The sequence below is a fragment of the Coregonus lavaretus genome, assembly GCF_964263955.1.
Source record: "Coregonus lavaretus genome assembly, chromosome: 32".
Classification (NCBI taxonomy): domain Eukaryota; kingdom Metazoa; phylum Chordata; class Actinopteri; order Salmoniformes; family Salmonidae; genus Coregonus; species Coregonus lavaretus.
Genome location: NC_140019.1, coordinates 19,149,165 through 19,163,091, shown reverse-complemented (window position 1 = coordinate 19,163,091; position 13,927 = coordinate 19,149,165). Strand labels below are relative to the sequence as shown.

Here is a 13,927-nt window from a genome sequence, read left to right as displayed (position 1 = left end):
GGTAACTACTAACATCTAAGTTCTGTTGGAGGACGTCTTAACATGGACCAGCTAATGTATTGTCAAAGTTCATGGTTAGGTTATAGTTAACTTGTCAGCCATTACAACACATTTCCAATCCTTAGATTAGCTTGTTCAATGATTCCGCAATGCAACCTTTCTCAACCTAGAAGTCTACTGCTGTTACAAGCAGCCTTCACACTTTTAGGTTTGTATATAAAAATGCATACCTTGGCAGTATGCAAAGAAGGGAATGTACTCAATGTCTGACCAAGTGATAGCTGCAACATCAGTCTAAAGGTCTAGCAAAAAGTAGTTACCAGTTAATTTATATAATCCCAATGTCTAGGAGAGAAAAGTCACATATAAAGTATTTGCCCCTCAACTACAATTAAACACATGGAATAACTTTTTTTTAAATAAAGTCCTCATTTTATTAACAGAGGCCAAATAAATTCATCACATTGTATTTACAAAGAAAGGCAATAAATATCTTATAATAGTCATAAAATAATTTTTTGCATACATTTAAAAAACAAAATCATAAATGTGTCATGTTGTTAGTAGCATCTCATACAAAACCTGTCAGGTGGTAGACTAATATACTAGGCTACTACAGCTGTACCCAGGAATAGAGGCTGAACTTTGTCGTCAATGGTAAAATGGTCAACATTGTTCTGTAGGGATCACAACTCCTCTGGTTGCCAGGTCGAGTAATGGCCGCAACCTGTTCCCTGAATCCAAAATAAGCATATTTTTCGTTGTATGCTTTTCAGGATTTAAGAGTCAGGTCTTACAATACGGAGATAGTGGGTGGGTAGGATGAATCTATACCTTTCCTAGTACACATTAGAACAATTCAGTGCTCTCGACATTATAACTGGCTTGATTGAACACAATGTTAGAGATTAACCGTTTATGGGATGTCTCTTTGAACATGGGTGCTTGGGTGCACCATGAACAACCAGTGATACAATCCAACTTTTGGTTGTAGGCCTATGAAAAGCAGGGTAAATTGGTGGATGCAGATGGTAATAATAACAGATAGCTTGCTCTGTGTCAAAATATACGTATATAAGATAACATCATATACTTGTACGGCAATGTTTGAGAAGCTGTCCAGTATTCATTCGTTTTTTTAACCTTTCTACCACAGTAAGGCAGGTAAGACAGAAGGTGTGATATTCCATTTCCCATTGTAATAGTGTCAGTGGTTCTGTCTCAGTTCACTTCTGAGCCACATCAACTCAGGTTAAACAAAACTACAACCCTGTCTGTCTGATGCCTGGCTAGTCAAAGCATGTTGTGTTCAGCTGAATCATAGGTTGCACAAAAATGTCAAAGAAATCACACCGTACACTATGTGTTCAGCGCATTCCATCCAGAGTAGACCACGTGTCAGAAGGTATCAACACAGAGGGAGAGTTGAGGGAGAGAGAGTGGGCACTGTTAGATATTGCACTCAAAGCTAAGCAGTTATCTAGGTAAACTGTTTCACCTGCCATTGTCACCTCTCTCCATTTCGTCTCCATGGTGTCCGATTCCAGTGGAAAATATGGGAGCCATGTTGTCTGGGGTAACACAAACAAAACTGACAGGTATTCCAATAAAATCTAGTGGATGATTTTTATAACATTTATAAACTCATGCTTCCACCCTCATTGTCAGAAAGATGCCTTTAGTTCGCAATTCAAAGGAGCAGAAGATGGTGACGATAAGGGTCCTTTGTCGTCCTTAGTTTATCCAGTATAAATAAAATAACAGACACATTATAACAATTACCCAGAAACATCCAACCGTTGGGAGATGTTCAATGTTCCTGAAATATAAAAATAAAACATCTTTGATTTTTTTTCTTTTTTGTTGTTGTTCTTTGTACAGAAGTCTTTAAGGGGTTTTAAGGCAACAAGCTTGACATGTCCTTGGAAAACAGCGCGTGTGCTGTCCATCGGACAATCAGTTTGCTTTGGGGTTGTGTTTTAGGCGACGTGCCCTTCGTGTCCGCTTAGTTACTGTAGTGAAACGAAACTCTTCCAGTGGGTCCACCTTACCCTTTGGGTGGCGTTTCATGAAATGCACTTCCTGTTGTGTTTGTGTGGTCCGCGATCCTTTTTTTGGCCTCCCCTTCCTGTTGAAGCCCAGGTACCACCCTTTGTACTTGGCCGACACGAGAGCTGTGTAGTTGTTCTCCAAGAATTCTTCCACGAAGACGCACTCCTGGTTCCTTCCATTGAGCTGCAAAGAAAACAACATGGTGTAAGACACTTAGCACCTGGTTTCTAACACTGTGAAACAATGACTTCCGCCTTCCACGACGGCAAACCATCAAGGAACTCTACTTTACCTACTGCCAAAGAAACATTGCTGTATGTCATATAAGCCAGAAAGAGATGGAACTACTACAGTTCCAAAAGTTGTTATTCATTCCTTTTTAAATTGTATTTGTTGTTTAGCTCTTTTAAGGACACAGAAACGTTACTAGACATTTCACACCTTGCATTTGTAAGTTTAAACTATGTGTGAGTTTAAAAAGAATGATACGTTTTTGTGATGTACACTCCCCTACTTTTGTATTTAGACAGGGAAGCAAAAAAAAAATTGGCTCTATAGTCTAGCATTTGAGATCAAGGCCTAGACTCAATCAGATCAAGCGTTAACCGCCGATAACCGACACCCGCATAGCTGTTGTGGCGGTGTCTGAGGTGTAACTGCATTGGAGCGGTCAAATCGGAGAGCAGCTGCTCTTGATCATTTTCATGAAGCCACACCCGTCCCACTCGCGTTAGAAGTTCAGAACGAGAAAGTGTAGGCTATATAGAAATAATGACGCTCAAATTGAAAATCATTAAACAAAATAATGAGGATTTCTATCAGCCTAATCGAGGTGTAGATCACGTCACACTCCTGTGTTGTAAGTTGTAAACATAGAAGTCTATGGGACTTCCAGTCACTGCGCTAACGCTAGTTAGCATTGGCTCGCAAAATTAGCTAGCAGATACCCATAGACTTCCAGCCATTGCTCTAACGCTAGTTAGCATTGGCTCGCAAAATTAGCTAGCAGATACCCATAGACTTCCAGCCATTGCTCTAACGCTAGTTAGCATTGGCTCAAGAAAATACCTCTAACTTCCTTCAAACTGGACACAGAGACATAGAAATGGAAATCCACAAGTTCATCTGACTCTGGGGAAGTAAAGGGCCTCATTGCCAAAATCCCGACGTATCCCTTTAATGCGACTCTGTGCAGCCAATGGCAATGTCAGCTTTAGGTATAATGCCAGGAGCCACTTGTGGTTTTGGCAGTTCTAAAGCAGTTCCACCTCTGACACAGCCAAAACAACCACTATGTGGATGTTGGGTAAAGCGCATCTGATTTAATAGAGACCCAAATGTTTTATATGAGGCGACAGTACAGAATGTCACCTTTTATTTGAGGGTATTTACATACATATCTGTTTTACCATTTAGAAATGAAAGCACTTTATTTATCTAGTCCTACTATTTTAAGATGTCATAATTATTTTGACAAAATTCACTTATAGTGTATTAATGTAGTCAAAAGTTTAGTATTTGGTCCCATATTCCTAGCACCCAATGACTACATCAAGCTTGTGACTCTCAAAACTTGTTGGATGCATTTGCAGCTTGTTTTGGTTGTGTTTCAGATTATCTTTTGCCCAATAGGAACAGAATGGTGAATAATGTATCATTTTGGAGTCGCTTTTACTGTAAATAAGAATAGAAGATGTTTCTGAACACTTCTACATTAATGTGGATGCTCCCATGATTATGGATAATGATGAATGAATCGTGAATAATTATGAGTGAGAAAGTTACAGAGGAACAAAGATTATACCCCCCAAAAAATGCTAACATCCCGTTATTGGTTAATGGTGAGAGGTTTGCGTGCCTTGAGGGTATGATCTTTGTGCCTCTGTCACTCATCATTATTCACGATTAATTCAGGATTATCCGTAATCATGGGAGCATCCACATTAATGTAGAAGTTTTCAGAAACATACTCTATTCTTATTTACAATAAAAGTGACTCCAAAATAACACAAAACATTATTCACCATTCAGTTACTATTGGGCAAAATATAATCTGAAACTGAAACAAAACAAACTGCAAATGCATCCAACTAATTTGTAAAGTCACAAGCTTGAAGTAGTCATTGCGTGCTAGGAATATGGGACCAAAAACTAAACTTTTGACTACTTTAATACACCATAAATTAATTTGTCCAAATACTTATTTAAAAAAAACTTATTCAAATGGGGGGACTTGATACATGAAGTGATTTAAATCCCAAACGGTATATTTAAAAAAACGTATTCAAATGGGGGGACTCAATACATGAAGTGATTTAAATCCCAAATGGTAAAACAGATACGTATGAAAATACCCTCAAATAAAAGGTGACATTCTGTAACGTCTCCTCATATAAAACATTTGATCTCAAATCTAAAATGCTGGAGTATAGGGCCAAATTTATAATTTTAGCTTCACTGTCCAAATAAATACAGAGGAGAGTGTACATGCTGCTATTTTACATGGCGCCACCTGGTGAACAAGAGGTATAATTGCAATGGCATTCCTCCTATGTGGCCATTAGCCTTTCAAAGCATTGTGATCATTGTGAGGATTGCAGTCTATAATTGACTGATGAAGTGTCAAAATAAAGGCACAGGTTACGTATCAAAGGGTTTTTATCAGGGTTACACTGAGTGAGCACTCTCCATTATGGCTTGTATGTTAGGCAAGTGAACATACAGGTAACTGCCAAAATAAAGGAAACCCCAACATAAAGCGTCTTAATAGGGTATTGGGCCACCACGAGCCAGAACAGCTTCAATGCACATTGGCATAGATTCTACAAGTGTCTGGAACTCTATTGGAGGGATGCGACACCATTCTTCCACGAGAAATTCCATATTTGGTGTTTTGTTGATGGTGGTGGAAAACACTGTCTCAGGCACCGCTCCAGAATCTTCCCTAAGTGTTCAATTGGGTTGAGAACTGGTGACTGAGACAGCCATGGCATATGGTTTACATCGTTTTCAAGCTCATCAAACCATTCAGTGACCACTCGTGCCCTGTGGATGGGGGCATTGTCATCCTATGGGGGCATAGCCATGGTAGCCAAGATAATCGTCTGCCCAGCATTTTTATACATGACCCTAAGCATGATGGGATGTTAATTTCTTAATTAACTCAGGAACCACACCTGTGTGTAAGCACCTGCTTTCAATATACTTTATATACCTCATTTACTCAAGTGTTTCCATTATTCTGGTGGTTACCTGTAGATTCTTCATATATTGATGTGTATTATTATGAATGTCTTAGTCTTGCTAAAAAATACGAACTTTAGCACACATAAAATCATTTTTCTATGGTTAGTTATAGTAATGTGCACACTGGAGTCGCTCTTTAGGTGTTCTCAAACAATCTGTTATTATCACTAGAAAACAAGAGAAAAAAGAGGGGCCCAATTGTATTTCATTGAGTTAGATTTTCCCCGTTCTCTGGCAAGAGAGTAACAACCAAGGATATGCTTACCTTTCCAACTATTTTGCCATTCTTGTTCATACAGATGTAATGCCCACTCTCCTTCCCTTTTATTCGAATATGGCTCCCAAAGGTTTCCGTCTCGACAATAAGAAGTGCTAGAAGGTGAAAGAGAAACACAACTTGATCATTATTTTCAAACACTTACATCCATTAAGTTGATACAGTCCATAAACAGTTTTAACCGATAAAACATTTGTTTGACAATTTACTATAAATCCCAGAGAGGTAGAAACCAATGCAGTACCATCTTCCTGCAGTGATAAAGTTTACACAAACAAAATTATGAGCTGCCGTTACATCTGAAATGATCCATTATGAACAAGCACACCAGCGGCTTCTTTTGCTCTGTCACAACCTTCACCCCTGTGGAGTCATCTTTGTTTCTGTTCGTTCCTAGCGGGCAAGAGATCTGCCAAACATTTTGGAGGGGTTACGCTCCCTCAGGATTAGGTTTCAGGTTCTCTTTAGTCTGTGCTCACTCAATCAAAAAGTTAAAGATGATCCATCTGTTTAACACACTGGCCTATTCAGTGGCACTCAAGGGAACGGAGGCAGGAGGGGGGAGCCAGGAGGTGTGGGGAGGGGCATCTCCAAAACTGTCCCTTTAAACAATCTTGGAGGGGAAGGGGAGTGGGAAACTCGTCTAAAAACTGACGTTGAGAGAGAGAGAGGGGGGGGGGGGGGGAAGAAGACATCCCTCTCTCTCAACCAGGGAGCAAAGAGGATAAAATGACAGTGGTGAGACTTCTCTGAATTCACGGGAGGCCTGGTTTGAGAAACACAATGGAGCTCCTGAGAGGAGTTGGAGGAGCTGGGACAGAGAGCGCCACAAGTCCCCACTTAGCTGCCCCTCTTCCCTCCCTTTCATACTACAAAGGAAAAAAGCAAGCTGTACTGTGATAGCCTGGCTTAAAGTGGTTTTAGTGTAGTGTTGCTCCCTGCAGCCAAGCTTTAGAAGCCCCACAGCATTCCCAGTGCTGGCTCTCAAACGACCGTGCCGAGGGCGGACTTGTGCAAGTGCAACTGGAAACTACAGGTGCAACAACTGCCTTTAAAAAACATTTGCCTGTTTCACATGGATTTTTACACATTTGTACAAATGCCTATGCATTCAGATATATAAGATGCTATCCTAGTAGGACAAATGGTGACATCAATTATGTGGGATTGCATGTGACACATTATATATACCACATTTCTTGAAGGCAAGCACTCCTGCCTGGGGAGAATAATAACTCCCTCTGATCCGCGTGTATATGTGGGGTAGCTGACCTTGTTGTAGCTGCGGCTCCATTTCTCAGCCGTGCTTTCTGACCCTCCATTGTGAGGTTGCTGTTATGACTGAGTGAGGATTAGTGCAGAGATGAGAGAAGAGTGTCTTTCCAAGCCTCCTGTTAAATCAGTGTCAGGGAGTTCACAGGTGCCAGGTACTGGGGCTGAGGGGAGGGGGCAGGGTTGGCAAGTCTTCATGGGAAACATTGAATCTGCTTCCACTCAAGCTCTAACAAGCAATGAGAGGAAACTTCGCCTCAGCATATCTGTGACTGAACACAGTCGACACAACAGTGCGGTCGACTCAGGCCGGCAACATTACAGCCTGTTTGTTGGCAAATCATACATGTGAGCGCAAACAGGCAAGCACTCCCATACAAACGCACCTAGACCACCGTCCAACTTCGAATAGAATATGTGCCATGCTCACAGTGACTGTAGAGACTGTAGTGAATGTAGAAACTGATAGACCCCCTGTAGAATTGAAAACCACTATGCCAGGCATCACGCAGAATTACTTCCCATGACAACAATCAGCTGTATTCCCACCTCAGTATGGTCACTGACCAGAACAGTAGAAGGAACACAGCTGAGATTCAATGAATAAAGGCAATATATACACTACCGTTCAAAAGTTTGGTGTCACTTAGAAATGTCCTTGTTTTCGAAAGAAAATCAAATTTTTTGTCCATTAAAATAACATCAAATTGATCAGAAATACAGCGTAGACATTGTTAATGTTGTAAATGGCTATTGTAGCTGGAAACTGCTGATTTTTAATGGAATATTTACATAGGCGTACAGAGGCCCATTATCAGCAACCATCAGTCCTGTGTTCCAATGGCACGTTGTGTTTGCTAATCCAAGTGTATCATTTTAAAAGGCTAATTGATCATTAGAAAACCCTTTTGCAATTATGTTAGCACAGCTGAAAACTGTGCTGATTAAAGAAGCAATAAAACTGGTCTCAACGTCAACAGTGAAGAGGCGACTCTGGGATGCTGACCTTCTAGGCAGAGTTGCAAAGAAAAAGCCATATCTCAGACTGGCCAATTAAAAGAAAAGATTAAGATGGGCAGTCTGAGATATGTATTTTTCTTTGCAACTCTGCCTAGAAGGTCAACGTCCCGGAGTCGCCTCTTCACTGTTGATGTTGAGACTGGTGTTTTGCGGGTACTATTTAATGAAGCTGCCAGTTGAGGACCTGTGAGGCGTCTGTTTCTCAAACTAGACACTCTAATGTATTTGTCCTGTTGCTCAGTTGTGCACCGGGGCCTCCCACTCCTCTTTCTATTCTGGTTAGAGACAGTTTGCGCTGTTCTGTGAAGGGAGTAGTACACAGCGTTGTACGAGATCTTCAGTTCTTGGCAATTTCTCACATGGAATAGCCTTAATTTCTCAGAACAAGAATAGACTGACGAGTTTCAGAAGAAAGTTATTTGTTTCTGGCCATTTTGAGCCTGTAATCAAAACCCACAATTGCTGATGATCCAGATACTCAACTAGTCTCGAGAAGGCCAGTTTTATTGCTTCTTTAATCAGCACAACAGTTTTCAGCTGTGCTAACATAATTGCAAAAGGGTTTTCTAATGATCAATTAGCCTTTTAAAATTATAAACTTGGATTAGCAAACACAACGTGCCATTGGAACACAGGACTGATGGTTGCTGATAATGATAAGTCGCTCTGGATAAGAGCGTCTGCTAAATGATGTAAATGTAAAATAATGGGCCTCTGTACACCTATGTAGATATTCCATTAAAAATCAGCCGTTTCCAGCTACAATAGCCATTTACAACATTAACAATGTCTACACTGTATTTCTGATCAATTTGATGTTATTTTAATGGACAAAAAAATTGGTTTTCTTTCGAAAACATGGACATTTCTAAGTGACCCCAATCGTTTGAACGGTAGTGTACATCTAGCCGTGCTTTATCTGTGGCAGACATGCTTATAGCCTCAAATTCCCACACTATTCATCATCTTAATGGCTTAACCAAGCAATCAGTAAGTAGCTGAGTTAGGGTCAAAGTTCACTACTTAGAAATGTAGCCCCAACTCTGACCAGTAGCGGTCCAAAATAGGTCCAATGAATCCTGGTTCACATGGGATAATTCCCACAATAAAGACCATTGATGAGGGGAACTGGCTAAAGCGTCTGTAAGTGAAGTGCACAGGAATTCTCCCGTACCGTACTTGCCCCCATCGTCTCCGTTGGCGTTGACCTTCTTGCCCAGGATCTGGACGTGCTTGCCCGTGGTGCGGCTGTACAGTTGGTAGATGCGGATTTGCTTCCGGCTCAGGTCGTCCGGGTTCCGCGTGTGGTTCTCGATATAGATCCTAAAATCGGCTGAGCTCTGTTGCGATTCCTGGAGGAGAAAGACATGACACAGGAGTTCATGGACCAGCTTTTACTAGGTACTCTGTCATGAAGCTCTGCTTAAGGGCCAGAAACTATGAGGCAACATCTTGGATGTTGTAAGCTTACATTTTAAGTTTTGTTTGCACGTTTATTCCACACAACACGCTTACAAGGTGATCTAACTGTGAGGCATTGCTAACAAATTCAAAGGGCACATACTGTAGAAAATAATGAGAACAAAAGTGCAACATGCTACATGCTACATGCTTCATTATTATTGCATGTCTTTGTATTGAGGCAGCTGTATACTATTTGCCTGGGGCCATATTGAAAAACCAGTATTCCATTTCCACAAGCAAGCAAGCAAGCCACTAGCAATTATACACCTGAAGCATCCAGACCTGTTACACTATCATCAACAATATATCTGCCCTAGGGCCCAGTAAGGCCCATAAATCACAGTGGAGATGTGGATGTGATGGCGAGAGTCAGCTCGTACCACAAAAGCACACTCGGAGGGAGCATCTTGTAACATAAACTCCCACATTCAAATATTTCACACCGCTAGAATGAATGCAAAGGTCTGTTCTGCACTTACAAGTTGCCTAAGGGCCTAAAATACTTTTTAAAAATAGCTGACTTCGACAACACATCAAAATGCATGCAGCCTGTGCGCGCTGTCACCCAACCCCATATGTGGATGGGAAGGAAAATGTACACTTTCAAAACTCCTGAAATCTCGATTCACGCCAAGATCCTGTTCCCCAGCTGTAACGTGTGGTAATTATATAGTAATGGCCTTTTATGTAGCTTCTCTCAGGTGGCTAATTATATACACATTACATACTCCAACTCCATGTTATTTTAACCTCAGCAAATTAATGACATTTAGTGAAATATGCTCAGGGTAGAACAAATCTTTAATACAGAGGGGAAAACAAACCACTGATCTGAATACAAATCCCAGTTGTTTGAAGCCACATTATGGCTGTTCTCAGCAAAAATTGGTGTCAGCAAAAATTAAAGGCACCACGAAACACAGTTAGTTTTGGAAATACGATCGCAAGTTATTAATCAAAATATGATGAAACAATTGTATATCACTTTTTAATATTAAAATAAAATAAAGTTATTTGCCTCAAGAAAACATGTATCTTAATCAATAAGCAATTCTTATTGAAATATCTTTATCAAACTTCCTTTGAATTGAGTCAGTTTTAGAGGGAGGAACATTAAAGGTTATTATGACACCTCATACTTTCATATAATAGAGCGTCCAATAGAGTCTCTACAACACTAAAAGAGCATTCAAAACCAATAGAGCATCTAAATAGAGCATCCAAAACTCTCCACAACCTTAGAAGGACATCATCTGTCCATTATACTACACCCCCCCTCCCCCCCAAAAAAAAAAAAAAAAGTTCACCACCAAGCCAGCATGCACTAAAACATTTTTGGGGGGGATAACTACTGCTGAGGGATTTTTGCCAAATCTCTCCATCTCTAAACAAACATAAAGGTTTGTTTTGTAGACAGTTTCATTTCACATGGAGGAAAAAAGCAAGCCTCTGCAGAGGGCTGAGGTTAATGCAATCGGCAACATTTTTTATCGAGCCGTCTCCCTTTTCAAAGACGGGCCGAAAATGGATATGGTTGAAACTTCAAAAGTCTGGCACCATCTTCACTGAGAAGCTTAGCCCCCTTGCATCTCAGATACGCATTACTATCTGCGTAACACACACAGGTCTATGAAACACTCTACCTGCCATCAAGGTTGTGCTACATAATTGTATTGGTCTATCTAGAGGGTTTTGTCTTCGGGAAAGCCTCTATGAGACTTCCTTCTGGCCTACATCTTCTTTACAGAAGCAATTAGTTATACAAAGCAAGAAACACATCAGCATTAAAACACTAGTATTGTAATTACTGTCTAGGACAGGGGAGAAATCAGACAGTAACACTTTAGCATTGTTTGTCTCAATTCCTTTGGAACAATCAGAGCACAAACCCTCACATTACCCAGCTGTGTCTCCTTTTTTTAAACCACAGGTTTTGTTCCTTCCTGAGGGGTGTCTTCGTAAAATGTCCCCTTTTATTATGAAATGGGAATGCCAGGTTTTATAATCATGATCCCTTGACCCATTTGTTAAGGAACATCTCTAACAGAGATGTGGTGTCTCTGACAGAGATGTGATATCCAAGAGGTAAAAGGGGGATTCTACTATTCTCTGTCTTCATCTATTGCTGCCTCATTGGATGGATTGGCCTCTCCATCAATAATTAGGTTGGCATGAGTGGTTTTTTGAAAATCTTAATCCTCATCTTCAATCCAAAGGATTTTTGAACATTTCAAACTAGATTTCATGATATCTTATCACGTCAATCAGAGGGGAAAGGATTGAGCGCATTGTATGTAAATACTTAGCCCTGTATAAATAGACAGCAATCTTTTTGTAATTTTCATATATGCTTTAAATTGGAGACAGAGTGAAAAAGGTGAAACAATTCTAGTATTTCTCTGTAATACCGGAGAGGTTTGATTGGCATCAACCTGGTATATGATACTGACTAGACTATAAAACTAACCCCAATAACAGAGGCATGGAAGCAGGATGTGGGCTAACCACTGCCTCTCACTGTATCCAGCAATATAACATGGTGGTTTCCTAACTACCCTTAATATCTGACATTAATTTAAACCAAATACATAATGTCAAATGTCTAGATGTTTTACATTCTTGTTCATATGTCACATATCATGTACTAAAAATAACCAATAGCCTACAACCATGCCCAAAACGGAAATACATTAATTGTTAATATTAGGCTACAGTTGAGCAATTGAATCAAACTACATGTAGAATGTTACTTTACATAATAATACATCATGTGGATTTTGACTTGAGCATGAAAGGTAGGCTATTGACAACCAATTCAACAAATCAATCACATGCGTAAAAGGCGCGCGATTAGTGGAGTTTATATTTTTACCGAATTGATCCACGACACTGAAAATGATCAAAATCGCAAATGATCCTGATCTAAATGTCCTTTAAATTTCTTCAGGCTACATGTCAGTTCTTTCCATGTCTAATCTGATGCACTCGATGACTCCTCGTTCATTAGAGTAAGGTGCGCAGTAGGATAGTTTCTTCTACATTACAAACCTATTTCCTTACCATAAATATAATATTTAAACGAGGGTAGAGTTACTATGCTTGTATTTTAATTAAATGAACAATAACACTTTAATTAGGGAATTGTGTTAATCTTATGTCATTAAAGTCATATAAAAAATTAATTAATCAAATCTGAGAAAAATAACCAGCGCGCCGTATGTTCCAGTTTGCAAGTATCCAATTATATGATAACGATTTGTTCGTAATAAATCTAGAATGAGTGCTGCAAAATCACACACACACAAACACTGTCCAAAAACTGAACAATCGAATCAACCTACCTGGAGCTGGAAATAGAGGACCAGAAAATGTAAACACCTGGAGAGAGAAGGGGAGGAGGGGGTTAATCACAAGCAATTACATGAAATATAAACACTATAGCCTAACTGGATGACAAGGGTAGTAACTAGCTTTTAGCGACTTCTATTGGTAAGAATGTACGTGTTTTGAGAAACGAAAGGAATAGAAAGATGGAATCCTTACAGGTATATGAACCTCGAAGGCAGAAGAGACATCTTGACTTGCTGAAATACACCTGTTTCCACAGTTTTAAAGTCCCGAGAGAAGTTGAGGATTGACCCGCCAGCGTCCTTAAGCTACGCAAACAATTCCGGAGGTGCCTTTGAATCCCAGTGAAATGATAAATAACTGGAGTGCAACAATGTCACTGAATGCAACATTAGGTGCTTCCTTGTTGTAAAAAAATCTGATCCAGAGGGGAAAATGTAGCCTATTGTTTCTTGTCCCCCTCCAAATCTCCTCGCTCCGCTCTCACGGTCTGTGCAGACAGCGGTATCTTGCTAAGCGCGGAAAGATTCAATTTGCAACCATTGCTTAGTAGATTTTCCCTTGTTTAAAAATCCATTGCGCGCACCCTCTTTGCTCCCAAAGGTGCTGCTCCAAAGATCAGATGTATTTCAATTCCGTCCGTACCTGGGGATATCTACACTTTACATATATCATGTTAATCTTCCGACTCCAGAGTGAGAAAAGGGCAAAAGGGGACAAGTGCGTAAGATCGAATAGGAAAATAAAAAACGTTATTGGGAATACCTCACGCTGTGATAAAACTTCAATGATATCCAGAGAGTATAAATATTCTGGATCTGAATCAAACGCAGCGCCAGATCTTCGTAGCAGGGGCGATGGTGTAATGCCTGTCAGTAGAGTGTCTGCGGCTAAGGATTTGGGCACAGTGAGTTTTTTGTTGTTGTTGGTGGGTGGAAACTTGTCAACGGTTTGCACCTGATAGGGTAATTTTTGAGAGACCATCAGTTTGGAGAATGTTTTCCTCTAGTCATAAATGATGGTGCTTGGGTGGGAGTTGGTAGGCTACATGGACTTGTTTTTACCATTTTAGACACTTTTGTATATACATTTTATTTGGAGCAATTCGTTAAGGGATATTTCCTTAAATGCAGGTATATTTCAAGTTCACAAAAATAGCCTAGGCTACTTTACATTTTTGTCATTTAGCAGACGCTCTTATCCAGAGCGATTAAAGTGCCTTGCTCAAGGGCACATCGACAGATTTTT

General features: G+C 40.1%; 1 protein-coding gene across 2 annotated transcripts; it reads right to left on the bottom strand.

Moving 5' to 3' along the window:
- Positions 1–418: 418 nt before the first annotated feature.
- LOC311107462 (fibroblast growth factor 18-like) lies at positions 419–13,565 on the bottom strand. Of its 2 annotated transcripts, none has more exons than XM_084149956.1 (5): positions 12,875–13,565; positions 12,673–12,709; positions 9,042–9,219; positions 5,564–5,670; positions 419–2,235 (listed from the first exon to the last, which is right to left on the bottom strand). In XM_084149956.1, the coding sequence occupies exons 1-5, from the start codon at positions 12,904–12,906 to the stop codon at positions 1,957–1,959; spliced, it is 633 nt and encodes a 210-aa protein (XP_084006082.1). In that variant the 5' UTR covers positions 12,907–13,565; the 3' UTR covers positions 419–1,956. The 2 variants fall into 2 exon arrangements, with proteins under 2 accessions (XP_084006082.1, XP_084006083.1); XM_084149957.1 differs by having other exon boundaries at positions 9,051–9,219.
- Positions 13,566–13,927: the final 362 nt, after the last annotated feature.

What these genes read in the sequence shown, in the direction of transcription:
- LOC311107462 (XM_084149956.1), bottom strand. Translation starts at nt 12,906, where the DNA reads ATGTCTCTTCTGCCTTCGAGGTTCATATACCT. An exon ending in AGACGATGGGGGCAAGTACG is followed by an intron (nt 5,671 to 9,041) that starts GTACGGGAGAAT and finishes TTCACCTTCTAG; the next exon opens with CACTTCTTATTGTCGAGACG. An exon ending in ATGGCAAAATAGTTGGAAAG is followed by an intron (nt 2,236 to 5,563) that starts GTAAGCATATCC and finishes TTTTCTTTGCAG; the next exon opens with CTCAATGGAAGGAACCAGGA.